Source organism: Podarcis erhardii (assembly GCF_964252035.2).
Source record: "Podarcis erhardii genome assembly, chromosome: 4".
Taxonomy (NCBI): domain Eukaryota; kingdom Metazoa; phylum Chordata; class Lepidosauria; order Squamata; family Lacertidae; genus Podarcis; species Podarcis erhardii.
Window position 1 is genome coordinate 11,409,550 of NC_138508.1, and position 16,352 is coordinate 11,425,901.

Here is a 16,352-nt window from a genome sequence, read left to right on the forward strand (position 1 = left end):
ACCTTGAAATATTGCTACGTTCGGTGACTAGGAAGCAGAAATAGCATCAGTTTCTTTTTTTTTTCAAGACACGGGGGTTTGGGAGAAAGGAAAAAGGGGCCATATCCTCCAATTTCAACTGCTAAACTTTTAGTCACTAGCATGCTGCAGGCCTTGGAAAATGGGATGGGGTTCAAAATGCAGTTTTCAGTAAAACAAACCTCCTCTTGCGTGTTGGATCAGCCCAGGCTTCTTGGGAGTTTAGGACAGCTTGACATGGCTGGTCCTTGTCCCAAACCTCTCAGGCTTGCGCTGGGGCCTCCATTAGGCCTCAGATTGTGCTGTACCAACAGCACTGGCTCTTGGGCTCAGGCAATGTGGCACCCCCCCAATATATATATATATATTTAGGGGGCCAGGCCTCCAATGTTCAGAGGGCACCCTGTGCAAAGTCCGGCCCTCTCGCTCCTCCAGAAAAGGTGGTGCCTCTGTGCTGCGCGCATGGTTTCAGCAAGGGGAGGAGTTGGGGGAGAACTCCACGCCCTGAAGTAAGTTCCAGGGGCCAAAATTAATTCATGGGAATTTGCTGCTGGAAGATATTGCGACGGTCACTGGACTTGATGGCTTCAGAGGGGGATTAGAGGGCAAATTCACCGAGGATGGGGAGGTGGTCTAACAGCAGCCATTAGCTTTGATAACCACCTGAGCAGACTTTATCTGGATGAATACAATGATAATTGATAATATATCAGGCTACTGACAATTACAGTCGCACCTTGGTTCTCGAACCGAATGCATTCCGTTCGAACTCCCAGAACCATTCAAAAACCAGAGTGCGGCTTTCGATTGGCTGCAGGAGCGTCCTGCAGCCAATCGGAAGCTGCGCCTGATGTCCGGCTTCCGGAAATCATTCGAAAACTGGAACACTCACTTTCGGGTTTCGATTGTTTGGGAGCCGATTTTTTCAGGAGCCAAGGCGTTCAGCTTCCAAGGTATGACTGTATATGTGTATTAGGATAATAAGAATATGCACATCTGTATATTAATGTAAGGGACATGGGTGGCGTTGTGGGTTAAACCACAGAGCCTAGGACTTGCTGATCAGAAGGTCGGCGCTTCGAATCCCCGTGACGGGGTGAGCTCCCATTGCTTGGTCCCAGCTCTTGCCAACCTAGCAGTTCGAAAGCACGTCAAAGTAGATAAATAAGTACCACTCCGGCGGGAAGGTAAATGGCGTTTCTGTGCGCTGCTCTGGTTTGCCATGCTGGCCACATGACCTGGAAGCTGTACGCCGGCTCCCTCGGCCAATAAAGCGAGATGAGCGCCGCAACCCCAGAGTTGGTCACGACAGGACCTAATGGTCAGGGGTCCCTTTACCTTTACCTTATATTAATGTATGGTAATGTAGTGGTATTTTTTTTCATTCTTACTCACTTTTTTCTTACTCTATCTTTTTATAAATGAAATTCATCCTCATCCTCACCATCATTATTATTAAAGCTTTGGTAGCTATCTGGAACTTTCACATCCTAAAAAGACAGTGTGCCACTGTTTACTCTTGTGGGATGGCAACAATGTGAGAGGCCTATTATGCTCATAGTGTTCTGTGGGTTTCTCAAGAGTATCTGCTTGGCCACTGGACTACACAGGCCTTTGGTCTGATTCAGAGAGGCTCTTCCTATCTCCTTAATGTTGGCTGTGGTATTATTGTACGTGTAGCGACTGTTGGAATACGCCATGTCCTTTGGTTGGTGCAATAAATGACGGTGATATTCTTAACGCGATCTGGGATTCTCTTACACCCAACAAAATACTCACTCGTAAAACGTCGTCCACCCGTTTTCATTGCTCTTGGTGGCAAGGAGGCCAGAAATGCCGTGATAGGTCATCATGGCCACCTCGTGCCCCTGGGCTGTCACGCTCTTCAGGGCACTGTTGGTGCCAATGGTCAGCCAGTAGACCTGCCCGTCCGGTACCACCAGCCAGAGCGGCATCCCGGTGGAATCCCTCCGGATGTTGACCAGGTTTCCATTGTTGTCGGTGATCAGGGTGATGTCCCCGTCTCCGGTGTAGGTGAAGTTGTAGAGGTAATCTCCGGTGGGGAGGCTCTGGGTGAAGAGGTGTTTGCCGCTGGTGTCGAACAGGTAGAGCTCTTGGTCGATGGGCGAGGACAACTCGTACAAGTTCTGCGTGTTGAGGAACGGCTTGTTCTTCCGGATGAAACGGATCCGGATGTTCCCCAGGTCAGCCACGTACAGCTCCCCGTCCGCGCACACCGCCAGGGAGGAAGGGGCGTTGAGCTTGGCGTCCTTTGCGTAGCCGTCGTCGCCGGAAAAGCAATCGCAGCTGACGTCGTTTTTGCAGTCGCAGCCGCTCGGGGCGCCGGCCACCAGAGAGATTTCCCCGTTGGTGGTGACCTGCCTGATGCGGTTGATCTTCTTCTCGTCCGTCTCCGTGATGTACAGGACGCCGCTGTGAGAGACGGCCAGAGCTGTGGCCGATTCCAAGGTAGCATGGATGGCCACCTTACTGAGAAGGAAGTGGTCGATGCCCGGAACCTGGCAATGCATCGGCCTCCCTGCCAGGATTCGCACTTGGTGGTTTTCGGAAATCTGCAGTACCACGTTGTTGTCGAGGACGTACAGGGAATTGTCCATCGGGTTGACCGCCAGGTCCGTAGGCCACTCCAGGCGGACCTAACAGAATGGAAAGAAGCAGAAACGGGTTCTTAGGACCACCGCCATTCGTGTTAACATTGCAAGAATAGTGTCTTGGTTTCTACGTGGGTTACGCAAGAATAAATGGATTGTTATTGTATCATATATCTGTCACGAGGGTGCCATTCAAAAGCTCACTGGGCTAACTGCCCAGTGAGATTTGAGATGCGGATAGCTTCTTTCAGTTCTTTTATTTATCAACATGCTGGGCTATGCCAAGATGGCAAAATCAACCGTGAGACTCAGGAATCAAGAAGATAAGGACCTTAAAAAAGAATGGGGAAAACTAATAATCTACCTAAGAGAACATTGTAAGCAAATTAAAACGCTAGCTGGACTTTAAGAATCCCTTGTAAAGTGATGAGGTTTATGCATAACTTATAGTAATGAGAATTATGGAGAATATATTGATATGTAGATTGGTAAAAAAATTGTTACTATGATCCATGTAAAGGGGGGGGGGGGAGTCACGAGATTCAGAGAATCTCATGGATTGATTTTATAAAGAATTTTGTTATTACTCTGTATATATAAAAGCCAATTAAAAATTATTTCAAACAACAACAGAAATACACAGAGACATGGAGTGTAGTCCTCCTTTCTTGAGCTGTTTCTCTGAGTGCCCGCTTCTCCCCCGGGCAGTTACTTCCTAGCTCTTCACCCCTCCTGCTGTTTACGGTGGCCAGCAAGGAAATATTTCTGGTTCTAGGACAGGCATAGGCAAACTTGGCCCTTCAGATTAGGCTTCCTCAGCCTCAGCCCTCCAGATGTTTTGAGACTACAATTCCCATCATCCCTGACCACTGGTCCTCCTAGCCAGGGATGATGGGAGTTGTAGGGCTGAGGTTGAGGAAGCCTGCTCCAGATGTTTTGGGACTACAACTCCCATCATCCCTAGCTAGGTTTGAGCTTCCCTGCCACTTTACCCGCAAAAACCTGAATTGACATTTACTCTTGATTCAGCAGTAGAGATCAGGTTTTACTGGGGAAAGTGGTGGGGTTAAACCAGGCATAGGCAAACTCAGCCCTCCATGTGCTTTGGGACTACAACTCCCATCATCCTTAGCTAACAGGACCAGTGGTCAGGGATGATGGGAGTTGTGAAGTCGACAAAACAAAAAAACTTAATTATGTACTAGAGTGTATACGTGGAATTTTTTTAATTAGAATATTTTTTAAAATAAAATAAAATGGATTTTTTTTTAATTAGATGCATTACTTACTAAAGGGACTCTGTACTACATTGTGACTTGAAACACAATGTAGAACAGCATAAGAGAAACGGGTTTGGGAACTGGGTCCTTATACTAAGATTCTGATAGGTCCTGATCGTAGCCCTTTAAACCCAAAGTGCCACACTCTTAAATTTGAAGCACATCCTGCAATTATAGAGAAGGGCTCATTGTGGCTCAGGATCCCTGGCAAATGAAGCAGGAAGCCATGTGCCATTTCAGCTCAGGATCCAGGGATCCTCACCACGAGAGTGGCTGAATGTCCAGAGCGAAAAGCAGATATTGATTTAAATGCTGTTCCCCACCCCTATCCTGGTTGAAGAGAAGAACGGACAATAACCATGAGCAAAAAAATTAAGATGACTGTTTTGGCTCAGCCCTAATCAAGAGATGGTTGTGTTTCAGTTCACGACATGTTTTAGAAAATGCAAATTGGAAAAGATCCGCCTTTAAATATGAACCGAGCTGAATCCGTCCCTCCAGCCCAGCCCTAATTAGGTGACATCTCCTTATCTTCTAAAATAGAGAGTCATCACAGTGTCCTCTTTTTTGATCTTCAAAATATGACAAGCCTAGACATTACAGTGGTACATCTGGATGTGAACGGGATCCGTTCCGGAGCCCCGTTCGCATCCTAAAGCGAATGCAACCCGCGTCTGCGCGTGCACGGGTCACGATTCGCCGCTTCCGCGCATGCGCGTGATGTCATTTTGAGTGTCTGTGCATGCGCGAGTGGTGAAACCCAGAAGTAATGTGTTCTGTTACTTCTGGGTCGCTGCAGAGTGTAACCTCAAAACGCTCAACCCGAAGCTACTTCAACCCAAGGTATGACTGTACTGTTCTATGCAGATGCTTCAGGTTACAGACTCCGCTAACCCAGAAATAGTACCACGGGTTAAGAACTTTGCTTGAGGATGAGAACAGAAATCGTGCTCCAACGGCGGTGTGGCGGCAGCAGGAGGCCCCATTAGCTAAAGTGGTGCTTCAGGTTAAGAACTGTTTCAGGTTAAGAACGGACCTCTGGGAGGGGCCACTAGGGGCGCATCGGAAGATGGCTGACAATAACATACCCACACGAGGTAATTTGGAGGCTGTGATGGGAGTAAATAGCCTCCCTACCCCCCCAAGGTTGTGGGGGGGGGGCTGCCCTTGCCTGCTGTGCCCTATACCACCCCCGAATTTGAGGGGATGGGGGCACTAGGCAGAATGCCCTCCTGTGGGATCTCGGCGCTCCTGGACGCTGTCTCTGATCCGCGCCAGTAGCTGCAAGAACTTCAAAAGAATCAATTAGGAGGAAGCGAATGCACATATTTCAAGGAAGGAGGGGGAGTAAAGACTGCTAACTGAAGAGATCTCTGATAAACAAGACAAGTCGGAGGAACAAGCCTAAATCATGAGAAGATACGCCAAGACTCAGTATGGCAAAGGGAATGGATGGGGGAGGGGAAAAAAACTTTCCTTTCTTTCCTCTATGTGATTAAACAAGAATCCCCCTCCCTCACAAGTCAGAAATGTCGTTTAATGACTTAAGCTGTGGATTTAAGGCTGTGTGGAGATAAATTTTCTAACCAAAGCATGTTTTAAGAAGATCGTGGAATGTACAAGAGCTTTGGAATGACGCAGTTAAAAATATTTGGACTGATTTGGATATTAACGCAGTAGCAAGAAGATGATCGGAATCCCCCTTCGGAACTTGAAATATGGGTCCCCTCAACAAAAATTTAAAATTCGGCTTTGTAATTCGGAATTTATGTGATGTGATGTGATTTGATTTGATTGGTCGGTTAATAAAAATTATTTTTTAAAAAAAGAACGCACCTCTGGAACAAATTAAGTTCTTAACCCAAGGTACTACTGTATAAGGTTGGGGAGGAAGAGGGGGAGAGAGAGATATACTCTTCTACTTAGTGTACATGTTGGGTACACAGCGTCACTTGGGTAGGTTCTCTTTCAATTCGTTTATTATATTTCTTTGGTAATGACAGAGCCATTGAGAGAGAGAGAGAGAGAAATGGAGACAGATGGAGACCACCATCCCTTCAGGTAGACGAGAGATCAGTCCTACCTATACTCTGAAATGGTACCACCCAACAACTTAGCTTTACTGCCTCGGTGGGAACTAGGCCACCGACAAAGCTGCGTCTGGTCTCTCTTTTCCCCCCTGCTTTTGGCTCCTGGCCCTCCTTAACCCTTCCTGTAGTAAAACATGACAGCTTGTGGTTTCCCCTTCAATAATGCATGCCTCTCTGCCTTGCCGACCGCCTTCTGAGCGCTTGCTACTACGCTTGCAACCTTGAGTTAGCATCAAGAATGTAAGTTTATTCGGAAACGGCGAGGGAATTCCAGCCCCCTCCCTTTCTTAAAACCAATTCCTTGTCAACAACGACTGCTAAATATTTTATGGCTGCTGGTCCCTCACTGCCTGAGGGGCTCTGACTGAAGAGACCTCAAGAGCGGCTTTATAGGATGAAAGAAGGGAGAGTTCCCTAACCGGGGTGGTTTTAAAGAGACCTCTCGCCAGCATCTGTGAGATGCAAGCGGGCGACTCGAAAACGGGTCCATCGCCTTTGAAAGAAGGAAGAATGAGAGCCTGGGCACCAGATGGCTGCTTTCTAAAAGCTTTTGCAAGGACTATATAGAGAAGACGTATTGTATGCATTTTTCAAAATGCAACCAACAATGAGATGGAGTTGGGGAAAGCTTGGGAGCTGGGGAAATATGATGGACCATAAAGAATCCTAAAGTACAGTTGGAATAATAATAATAATAATAATAATAATAATAATAATAATAATACCTGACTGGGTATTATTGGGTATTATCTGACTGGGTTTCCCCAGCCACTTTTGGCAGCTTCCAGAAAAATATAACAAAAATAATAAAATGTCAAACATTAAAAGCTTCCTAATACAGGGCTGTCTTCCGATGTCTTCTAAAAGTTTGGTAGTTCTTTATTTCCTTGACATCTGATGGGAGCGTGTTCCCCAGTGAGAGTGCCACTACCGAAAAGGCCCTCTGCCTGGTTCCCTGTAGCTTCACTTCCTGCAGTGAGGGAACTGCCAGAAGACCCTCGGAGCTGGACCTCAGTGTCCAGGCAGAACAATGGGCGTGGAGACACTCCTTCAGGTATACTGGGCCGAGGCTGTTTAGGGCTTTAAAGGTCAGCACCAACACTTTGAACTGTGCTCGGAAACGTACTGGCAGCCAATGTAGGTCTTTCAAGACCGGCGTTATGTGGTCTCGACGGCCGCTCCCAGTCACCAGTCTAGCTGCCACATTCTGGATTAGTTGTAGTTTCCGGGTCACCTTCAAAGGTAGCCCCACGTAGAGCGCATTGCAGTAGTCCAAGCAGGAGATAACCAGAGCATGCACCACCCTGGGGAGACAGTCTGTGGGCAGGTAGGGTCTCAGCCTGCATACCAGATGGAGCTGGTAGACAGCCACCCTGGACACAGATTTGACCTGCGCCTCCATGGACAGCTGTGAGTCCAAAATGACTCCCAGGCTGCACACCTGGTCCTTCAGGGGGCACAGTTACCCCATGCAGGACCAGGGAGTACCCCACACCTGCCTGTCCCCTGTCCCCATGAAAACAGTACTTCTGTCTTGTCAGGATTCAACCTCAATCCATTAGCCCGTTAGCATGCATATATATAACATACAAAAGTGAATTACATTAGGGGGAATTGCACACAACGTTGTGTATGTTCAGACAAATGGCTGCTGGCTTAGATGGCTTTAAGAAGAGGGCTGGACAAATCCACAGAGGGGTCTATCAACAGCTATTTAGTCATGTTAGCTGAACCCCCACATCCCAAGAGAGTATATCTCTAAATAACACTATCTGCCAGGCGGCAAGGAAACAGAGGTGTGTTGTTACTGCCATAGCTTGGGACATAGATGCCAACTCCAATAATAATAATAATAATAATAATAATAATAATAATAATAATAATAATAATAATAATGCCCCACCCTTCCTGGGTCAAAAACCGGGCTCAGGGTGCCTAACAACAAATTTAAAAGACTTGATTATAAAAGCAGCATAAAATACATTATAAAAACATGAATAACAATAAAATTCAAAAATCAATTTAGGGGAAATAAGCATTAGATAATCCCCAGGGCTAGCTGGCTGAACTGGTCCTACTTGGGCCAGTGAGGAGGCCAGGGGAGAATTAGCTCTAGCATCCCAGAGCGGGTGATCTTCATAAAAGGGCAGGAGGAGGGAAGAGAAGGGAAATAGAAGATCAGGCTGAATTCAAATTAAACGCCAGGTGGAATAGCTCTGTCTTACAGGCCCGACGGAAGGAGGTTAAATCCTGCAGGGCCCTGGTCTCATGGGGCGGAGTATTCCACCAGGTCAGAGCCATCACAGGACCTGGCCCTAGTGGAGGATAGTCTGACTTCCTTAGGGCCCGGGACCTCTAAACTATGGTTGTTCATGGACCTTTGAGCTCTGGGTGCCTGAGCACCCACAAAATTCCCCATGAAGGGGCTGGGAACCCAAAAATTTCGGTGCACGCTGCATGGCACCCATGGTCCTGGGTACCCACAGTCACGGGGCCAAGTTGGCACTCCTGCTGTGGGATTCCCCCAAAGCTGGCTACTGTGGAAAAGAAGAAAGGATCAATGGGCAAGTTAGGCCACACCAGAGCTATTATTGTGTTACATTCCCTTCTCTAGCTGCTTCCCCAGGGAAGGCTGGTGTGAGGAGGTCTAGAGACAGCCATTCCAAAGGCTCAGCAGATAACTAAACAAGCTGTACAGTGGTACCTCGGGTTAAGAACTTACCGTATTTTTTGCTCTATAAGACTCACTTTTTCCCTCCTAAAAAGTAAGGGGAAATGTGTGTGTGTCTTATGGAGTGAATGCAGGCTGCTCAGCTATCCCAGAAGCCAGAACAGCAAGAGGGATTGCTGCTTTCGCTGTGCAGTGATCCCTCTTGCTGTTCTGGCTTCTGAGATTCAGAATATTTTTTTTCTTGTTTTCCTCCTCCAAAAACTAGGTGCGTCTTGTGGTCTGGTGTGTGTTATAGAGCGAAAAATACGGTAATTCGTTCTGGAGGTCCGTTCTTAACCTTAAACAGTTCTTAACCTGAGGTACCACTTTAGCTAATGGGGCCTCCCGCCGCCGCCGCCGTGCAATTTCTGTTCTCATCCTGAGGTAAAGTTCTTAACCTGAGGTACTATTTCTGGGTTAGCCGAGTCTGTAACCTGAAGCATCTGTAACCTGAAGCGTCTGTAACCCGAGGTACCACTGTAGTTTGGTGGTGCTTTTAAAGAGGACTTAAAAAATAACAATATAGTTTGAGTGGAGAGATGGTGGAGGAAATCACAGGTCTAAGTATATATCAGGCCCCTGCTTGCAGAAGGGAAACCACAATGTTCGCCAAGACAGATTTTTTTTCTTTAAACAATCAAACTTTACCTCTGGTCCACCAGGCAGGTGACTTTTGTAGGGCTGTAATTTTTATCCCGCTCATAAATGGCAGACGGTGGGGTAGCTGCCACAATGGAGCGGGAGCAATCTTTTCAAATTAGGGGGAGAAAGAAGCAAAGGAACAGGTGCCAGGTGGATGCCTGGAAATTGCATGGGTGGTTGTGGAAAGAAAAGAAAAAACCCCATTGACTTCCATTGTGCCTAACTTACAGTGCTCAAGCTTTCCAGCTAGGAACTGTGGTTCCGCAGAACAAAGTTTCATCCCCCAAGCCGTAATAATAATTATTTGAGGCGTGCAACCCCTGGCAGATTTAGAGGTTATGGCTCCAGGCTGGTGCTGATTATCGGGACGGACAGTGCCCCTGAAAACCGAGCCCTGAGCAGCATCAGTTTGCCTACCTTGTGCTAAGAAATGCAGGTGTCAAAATAGATTTTTTTTCCTATATAAAAAAATAAAAATAAAAATTGAGCAGCTGGACTGAAAAAGCCCAGCATGAAAGCCATTTGCAATCTGAAGCAATTCAAGATTCTTCGTTTTCCTGCTGTTGATAATTTGGGCAGAACAGACTTCAACCACTGTTTCTGAGATATTAATTTGAACCAGTCCCACTCCAAAATGCACTGTGTCCAATTTAGGAAGTCTCCGACACATACGGAAAGAAAAAGTACTTCCGATGAGCAAATGAATTGTGTATGTAATGGAAGACCTGAAGCCATTTTGAATTTAGGCTGCATTGCGATGTATATGCTGACTCCTAATAATAATAATAATAATAATAATAATAATAATAATAATAAATTATTTATAACACGCCCGCCCAGCCGAAGCCAGGCTCAGAGCGGCTAACAACTAGAAAAGCAACACAGCATTCTAAAATCAATTCATTTTAAACTCAATTCAAAATCAAATTAAATTAATGGCAACCATTGGGCTATACTATCATATATTGATTCATCTCTCTCTCTCTCTCTCTCTCTCTCTCTCTCTCTCTCTGACACAAATTGCCAACTGCAGTAGTCTCTTAGCCATTGGCTGAGCTGCAGTGATGTCAGAGAATGCTCATATTCTGAGGGGGGAACGTTGACAAAGCAGTATAGTGGCCGGAAAAAGTGAAATGGCTTGAGATGAATCTCAAGACTGGAAGGCAGGTGGTAAAAGTCAGGGCAAAGGAAATGGGGATAAAGTCAGAAGGCAGCTGCAAAAGGCTCATCTAAGCCAGAAGCTGAGGCTCCAATACTTTGGCCAGCTCATGAGAAGAGAAGACTCCCTGGGAAAGACCCTGATGTTGGGAAAGATGGAGGGCACAATGCGAAGGGGACGACAGAGGACGAGATGGTTGGACAGTCTTCTCGAAGCTACCAACGTGAGTTTGACCAAACTGCGGGAGGCAGTGGAAGACAGGAGTGCCTGGCGTGCTCTGGTCCAGGGGGCCACGAAGAGTCGGACACGACTAAACGACTAAACAACAACAAGCCAAGGAGGCAGAGGAGGAAAGAAAAAGAAGAGTCAGAGAAGCTAGAGAATGAGAAGCTAATGAGAAAGGAAGGTGAGGGGAAAACCTGAACAAGAGCTAGGAATGGGCTTTTTCGTTACTACGGAATAATTTCCCCAACCTGGTGTCTTCCAGATGTTTAGATTACAACATCAGATCTGACCTGATGGCTGGGGGCGATGGGAGCAGCAGTTCAAAATCTCTGGAAGGCCCAGGTTGGCAAAAGCTCTTGCAGGTGAAAAGTAAACAAGACAAATAAGAAAGTGAGGCGGAATTAAAGAACCCTTTAATGAGGGTGAAAGATGAGAGCGCAAAATATGTTCTGAAGCTCAACATCAAAAAAACTAAGATCATGGCCACTGGGCCCATCACCTCCTGGCTAATAAAAGGGGAAGAAATGGAGGCAGTGAGAGGTTTTACTTTCTTGGGCTCCATGATCACTGCAGAGGGTGACAGCAGTCACAAAATTAAAAGACGCCTGCTTCTTAGGAGAAAAGCTAGACAAAGAAGAAGAGAAGAGGAAGAAGAGTTTGGATTTGATATCCCGCCTTTCACTCCCTTTAAGGAGTCTCAAAGTGGCTAACATTCTCCTTTCCCTTCCTCCCCCACAACAAACACTCTGTGAGGTGAGTGGGGCTGAGAGACTTCAAAGAAGGGTGACTGGCCCAAGGTCACCCAGCAGCTGCATGTGGAGGAGCGGGGAAGCGAACCCTGTTCCCCAGATTACGAGACTACCGCTCTTAACCACTACACCACACTGGCTCTCAGAGGACAAGATGGCTGGACTGCTTAAAAAGCAGTCTTAAAAAGCAGAGAGCATCTTAAAAAGCAGAGACATCACCTTGCCAACAAAGGTCTGTATATTTAAAGCTATGCTTTTCCTAGTAGTGATGTTTGGAAGTGAGAGCTGGACCATAAAGAAGGCTGATCGCCAAAGAATGGATGCTTTTGAATTATGGTGCTGGAGGAGACTCTTGAGAGTCCCAAGGACTGCAAAAAGATCAAACCAATCCATTCTGAAGGAAATCAGCCCTGAGTGCTCACTGGAAGGACAGATCCTGAAGCTGAGGCTCCAATACTTTGGCCACCTCATAAGAAGAGAAGACTCCCTGGAAAAGACCCTGATGTTGGGAAAGATGGAGGGCACAAGGAGAAGGGGACGACAGAGGACAAGATTGCTGGACAGTGTTCTCAAAGCTACCAGCATGAGTTTGACCAAACTGCGGGAGGCAGTGGAGTGCCTGGCGTGCTCTGGTCCATGGGGTCATGAAGAGTTGGATACGACTAAATGACTAAACAACAACAACAACTTCATGAACACTAGGGGACAGGCAGCTGAACGGTCCATGCAGGTAAAAGATGAACTTAAGGAAAGGAAATAAAAATGCACATGAATTTGACACAACCAGCGAAATATTTGCAGGTCTCCAGTTCCACAATATTGATTGTGGGCACACAGTGTGCCAGTTGCTGTTTCGATGTGACAAAGACGCTGTCCAGAGTGCTTACAGTCAAAAGGGACATTTAAAGCTCAGCTTGGAACACAGGAAGTGGCTTGAGAATAAGGAGACAAATCAGGCCGTTTCCGCTCCCAGAAGACCTCTGCACTCAGCCGGATAATCTGGTTTCCCAGACTGCAAATGTGTGATGATACAGCTGGGAATCCCTACATTACTGCAGTTTGAGGGCACCGCAGATTGAGAGTTCCCATGTACCTTCTTTCCCAAAACATTGCAGAATGCTGATTTCAGTGCAGACAGGCCAAAAATGAGGATATTGGAAGGTCGTGAGACAGGAATGAAGAGGATTTATTAGTGGTGGATACTTTGGAATGAGCAGAGTTGTGGCAGCCCACGAGAACCTTTGCGGGAGCGTTTCCTATTGAGCTGTAGTGATGCCACGCAATAGCTTCACCAAAGTTGTCCATGTGTTGGCAACCTCAAGGTCAGAAGACTGCAATGCCCTCCATGTGGGGCTGCTCTTGGGGGCTGTCTGCAGGCCAGTTGGGGCAGATCAAGGGGCAAACTGGTGCAAATGTAAAGTATTGCACTTGGGCAAAAAAAATGAGAGGCACAAATACAAGATGGGTGACACCTGGCTTGAGAGCAGCACATGTGAAAAGGATCTAGGAGTCTTGGTTGACCACAAACTTGACATGAGCCAACAGTGTGACGCGGCAGCTAAAAAAGCCAATGCAATTCTGGGCTGCATCAATAGGAGTATAGCATCTAGATCAAGGGAAGTAATAGTGCCACTGTATTCTGCTCTGGTCAGACCTCACCTGGAGTACTGTGTCCAGTTCTGGGCACCACAGTTCAAGAAGGACACTGACAAACTGGAACGTGTCCAGAGGAGGGCAACCAAAATGGTCAAAGGCCTGGAAACGATGCCTTATGAGGAACGGCTAAGGGAGCTAGGCATGTTTAGCCTGGAGAAGAGGAGGTTAAGGGGTGATATGATAGCCATGTTCAAATATATAAAAGGATGTCACATAGAGGAGGGAGAAAGGTTGTTTTCTGCTGCTCCAGAGAAGCGGACACGGAGCAATGGTTCCAAACTACAAGAAAGTAGATTCCACCTAAACATTAGGAGGAACTTCCTGACAGTAAGAGCTGTTCGACAGTGGAATTTGCTGCCAAGGAGTGTGGTGGAGTCTCCTTCTCTGGAGGTCTTTAAGCAGAGGCTTGACAACCATATGTCAGGAGTGCTCTGATGGTGTTTCCTGGTTGGCAGGGGGTTGGACTCGATGGCCCTTGTGGTCTCTTCCAACTCTATGATTCTATGATTCTATGAAATACACCTTGCTTGTGGTATTTGCAACGGCTGCCAATCTGTTGCCAGGCCAAGTTCAGGATTTTGATATTAACATAAAAGGTCTTACGTAGCTCAAGACTGTATACCAGGTACCCCCAAACTCTGCCCTCCAGCTGTTTTGGGACTACAACTCCCATCATCCCTAGCTAACAGGACCAGTGGTCAGGGATGATGGGAATTGTAGTCCCAAAACAGCTGGAGGGCCAAGTTTGGGGATGCCTTGCTTTATACACTCAGAAGGTGACTCACTGCAGTCTGTAGGAAAGCTTCTCCTACAGGTTCCTCTGATGTCAGAAGCCTGCTGCAAATGCAAATGCAAAAGTGGAAAAGCATTCCTGTCGATACATGACAGGTGCTCAGTATCTGTTTTTTCTCTGCGTCAGTAAGATTTTCCAGCTGGATGAAAAACCTCAATTTTTTTGTATCTTCTTTAAAAAAATGTATATTCTATTTTAAAAAATTTTTTGGGAGTTGTTCTGAATTGCTGTTTAGTTGTTGTTTTTAGCACGCTCTGCACATTGCCTCAATTACTAAACGGCGACGATAGAATATGCATAAACATTCCAACTTCTGAGCGAGAAGGTGCTGTAACAGAATGCGGGGAGGCAGCGCAGCCTGAAAGGAAAAGGTGCCTGGAGGAGGAAAAGGTAATTGGGCTTGCCAGACAAGAGATGGAGAAGTTCTGCCGTGGCAGATGACGCACAGTTTTGACAGTGGAGAAGGAATGAAGGGGCCTTAAATACCTGGGATATATCCATGACTGAGTCACAGCTCAGAGGCCGGGCGGATGTTAGGTCATTGGAACCGAGCACCGTTGAGATGATCCCGTTCTGATCGATGCGCCGGATCATGGTGCCATCCACAAAATAGATGAACCCAAATTTGTCGACTGTGATGCCTGCGAAGAGGAAGCAAACCCAGCTTGGATAACTGCGCAGAAAGAAATTCACTATATATATCTATAAAGGTAAAGGAACCCCTGAACATTAGGTCCAGTCGTGACCGACTTTGGGGTTGCGGCGCTCATCTCGCTTTATTGACGGAGGGAGCCGGCGTACAGCTTCTGGGTCATGTGGCCAGTATGACTAAGCCGCTTCTGGCAAACCAGAGCAGCGCACGGAAACGCCGTTTACCTTCCCTATCTATCTATCTATCTATCTATCTATCTATCTATCTATCATCTATCTATTTATCTCTCTATCTCTCTATCTCTCTATACTCTATATCTATCTATCATCTATATCTATTGGCAGGTGGGGCTGCCCCTCCCACCTGTCAAGGTTGCCCTGCAGGCAGCCTAAAAGATTCTCCCACTTCCTGGAAGGCTGGGATAAGGACTTTTGCAGCAACCGTTTTACATGTAGTGACGAGATAATTCGAAAGTGAACAAACTCTGCTTGGCTGAACCCTTGACATACACCAACTAAAATTACATCTGCAGCGCTGCCAGCTAAAGATCAAAGGCATTGGGTCGCCCCATTTTTTAAAAAGTAAAACAACCTGAACCTCCTAGGCCAACCCAACCTGCCTGTTTTGAAGCCACCGCATTCTGCTAAGGAACGGCCGCCCCTCTTACCCCGAGGGTTTGTGAGCGTGGCCTCCGTCGCTTTTCCACCGTCTCCGCAGCGTGTGTCATCAAAGGGAAGGCACTGGTCTCCTGTTCCGGCCACCACCTCCGAGTTCTTCACAACGTCTTTCACCACGGTGATCGACTTGATTCTAAAGACACGGCGGCTGTTGGTGTCGGAGAGGTAGATGGATCCGGAAATGGGGTCCGTGGTCAGGTAATACTTATGAGCGGGGCTATGGCTGCAAAAACAAAGGAGGCGGGATATTGAACTTGTTCCTACATTCTCAGGACGACAATCAGGAATCCCGCTGGAGGTGCGATGATGTCACAGCACCATGCAGCCAATCAGGTTTGGCTATACGGGCGATGTCAAATGAAGTTCACACATTGCCTGAGGGCAAAGGCAGAATGTGATCCCATTATTGGAGGAGGAGGAGGAACAATGAACTTTTGTCCCCTGACAGTTGGCTCTTATGTAAAGTGCAATATTTTTCAGACTCCTCCCCCCGAAAGCTGAGGCGCAAGAGTGAGACTTGTGAGATTCAGGTCTCACTTTATTCGTGTGTAGCTCTGATCTGATCCTTATTCATTCCTTGAGATTATGTCACTAGACAGAGGGCGGGATGATCACAGAGTTATGTGGAGCGCCCAGTCCAGTGGCTGCATCCACACATTACAATAACCTCGGTTTATTATGCATAACAGCATGCTAGTGCATGCCGTTGGATCCTTCCCATGTTGCTCTTTCCCTGGAGAAAGAAGGTGAAAACAAACTAGGAGGCTATGATTACGCTTGGCTTCCTATTACATCCAAACTTGGGATTGTGGCCTTTTGCTCCCTGAGAAACCAGCCTCCCTGCTCCAACCCTCTTTCTGAAGAGAATTGTAGATTATGGGCTTATCCGCACTTATATTTCGCCTCACATTTTGCTAGGCAGAGATCCACACTTTCCTGGTTCGTCTCCATGCATGTTTATTATTATTATTTGGTTTGTTTAACCCCACCCCTTTCCCCAAGAAAGCCTGATCTCTACTGCTGAATCGGAGCAAATGGCAATTCAGGTTTCCGTGGGGAAAGTGGCAGGGAAGCTCAAACCTGTGCCTA

The 16,352-nt window shown here is 46.9% G+C and overlaps 1 protein-coding gene across 10 annotated transcripts in view; it reads right to left on the reverse strand.

Moving 5' to 3' along the window:
* Positions 1-16,352, reverse strand: part of TENM4 (teneurin transmembrane protein 4) — a 659,336-nt gene that overhangs the window by 33,533 nt on the left and 609,451 nt on the right. For all 10 annotated transcript variants that reach the window (XM_081859991.1, XM_081859990.1, XM_081859998.1 and 7 more), the window contains 3 exons: positions 15,254-15,486; positions 14,421-14,575; positions 1,798-2,675 (listed from right to left, as the gene is read on the reverse strand). In XM_081859991.1, coding sequence (XP_081716117.1) covers positions 1,798-2,675; positions 14,421-14,575; positions 15,254-15,486 — 1,266 coding nt within the window. The remainder of the gene's footprint in view (positions 1-1,797; positions 2,676-14,420; positions 14,576-15,253; positions 15,487-16,352) is intronic.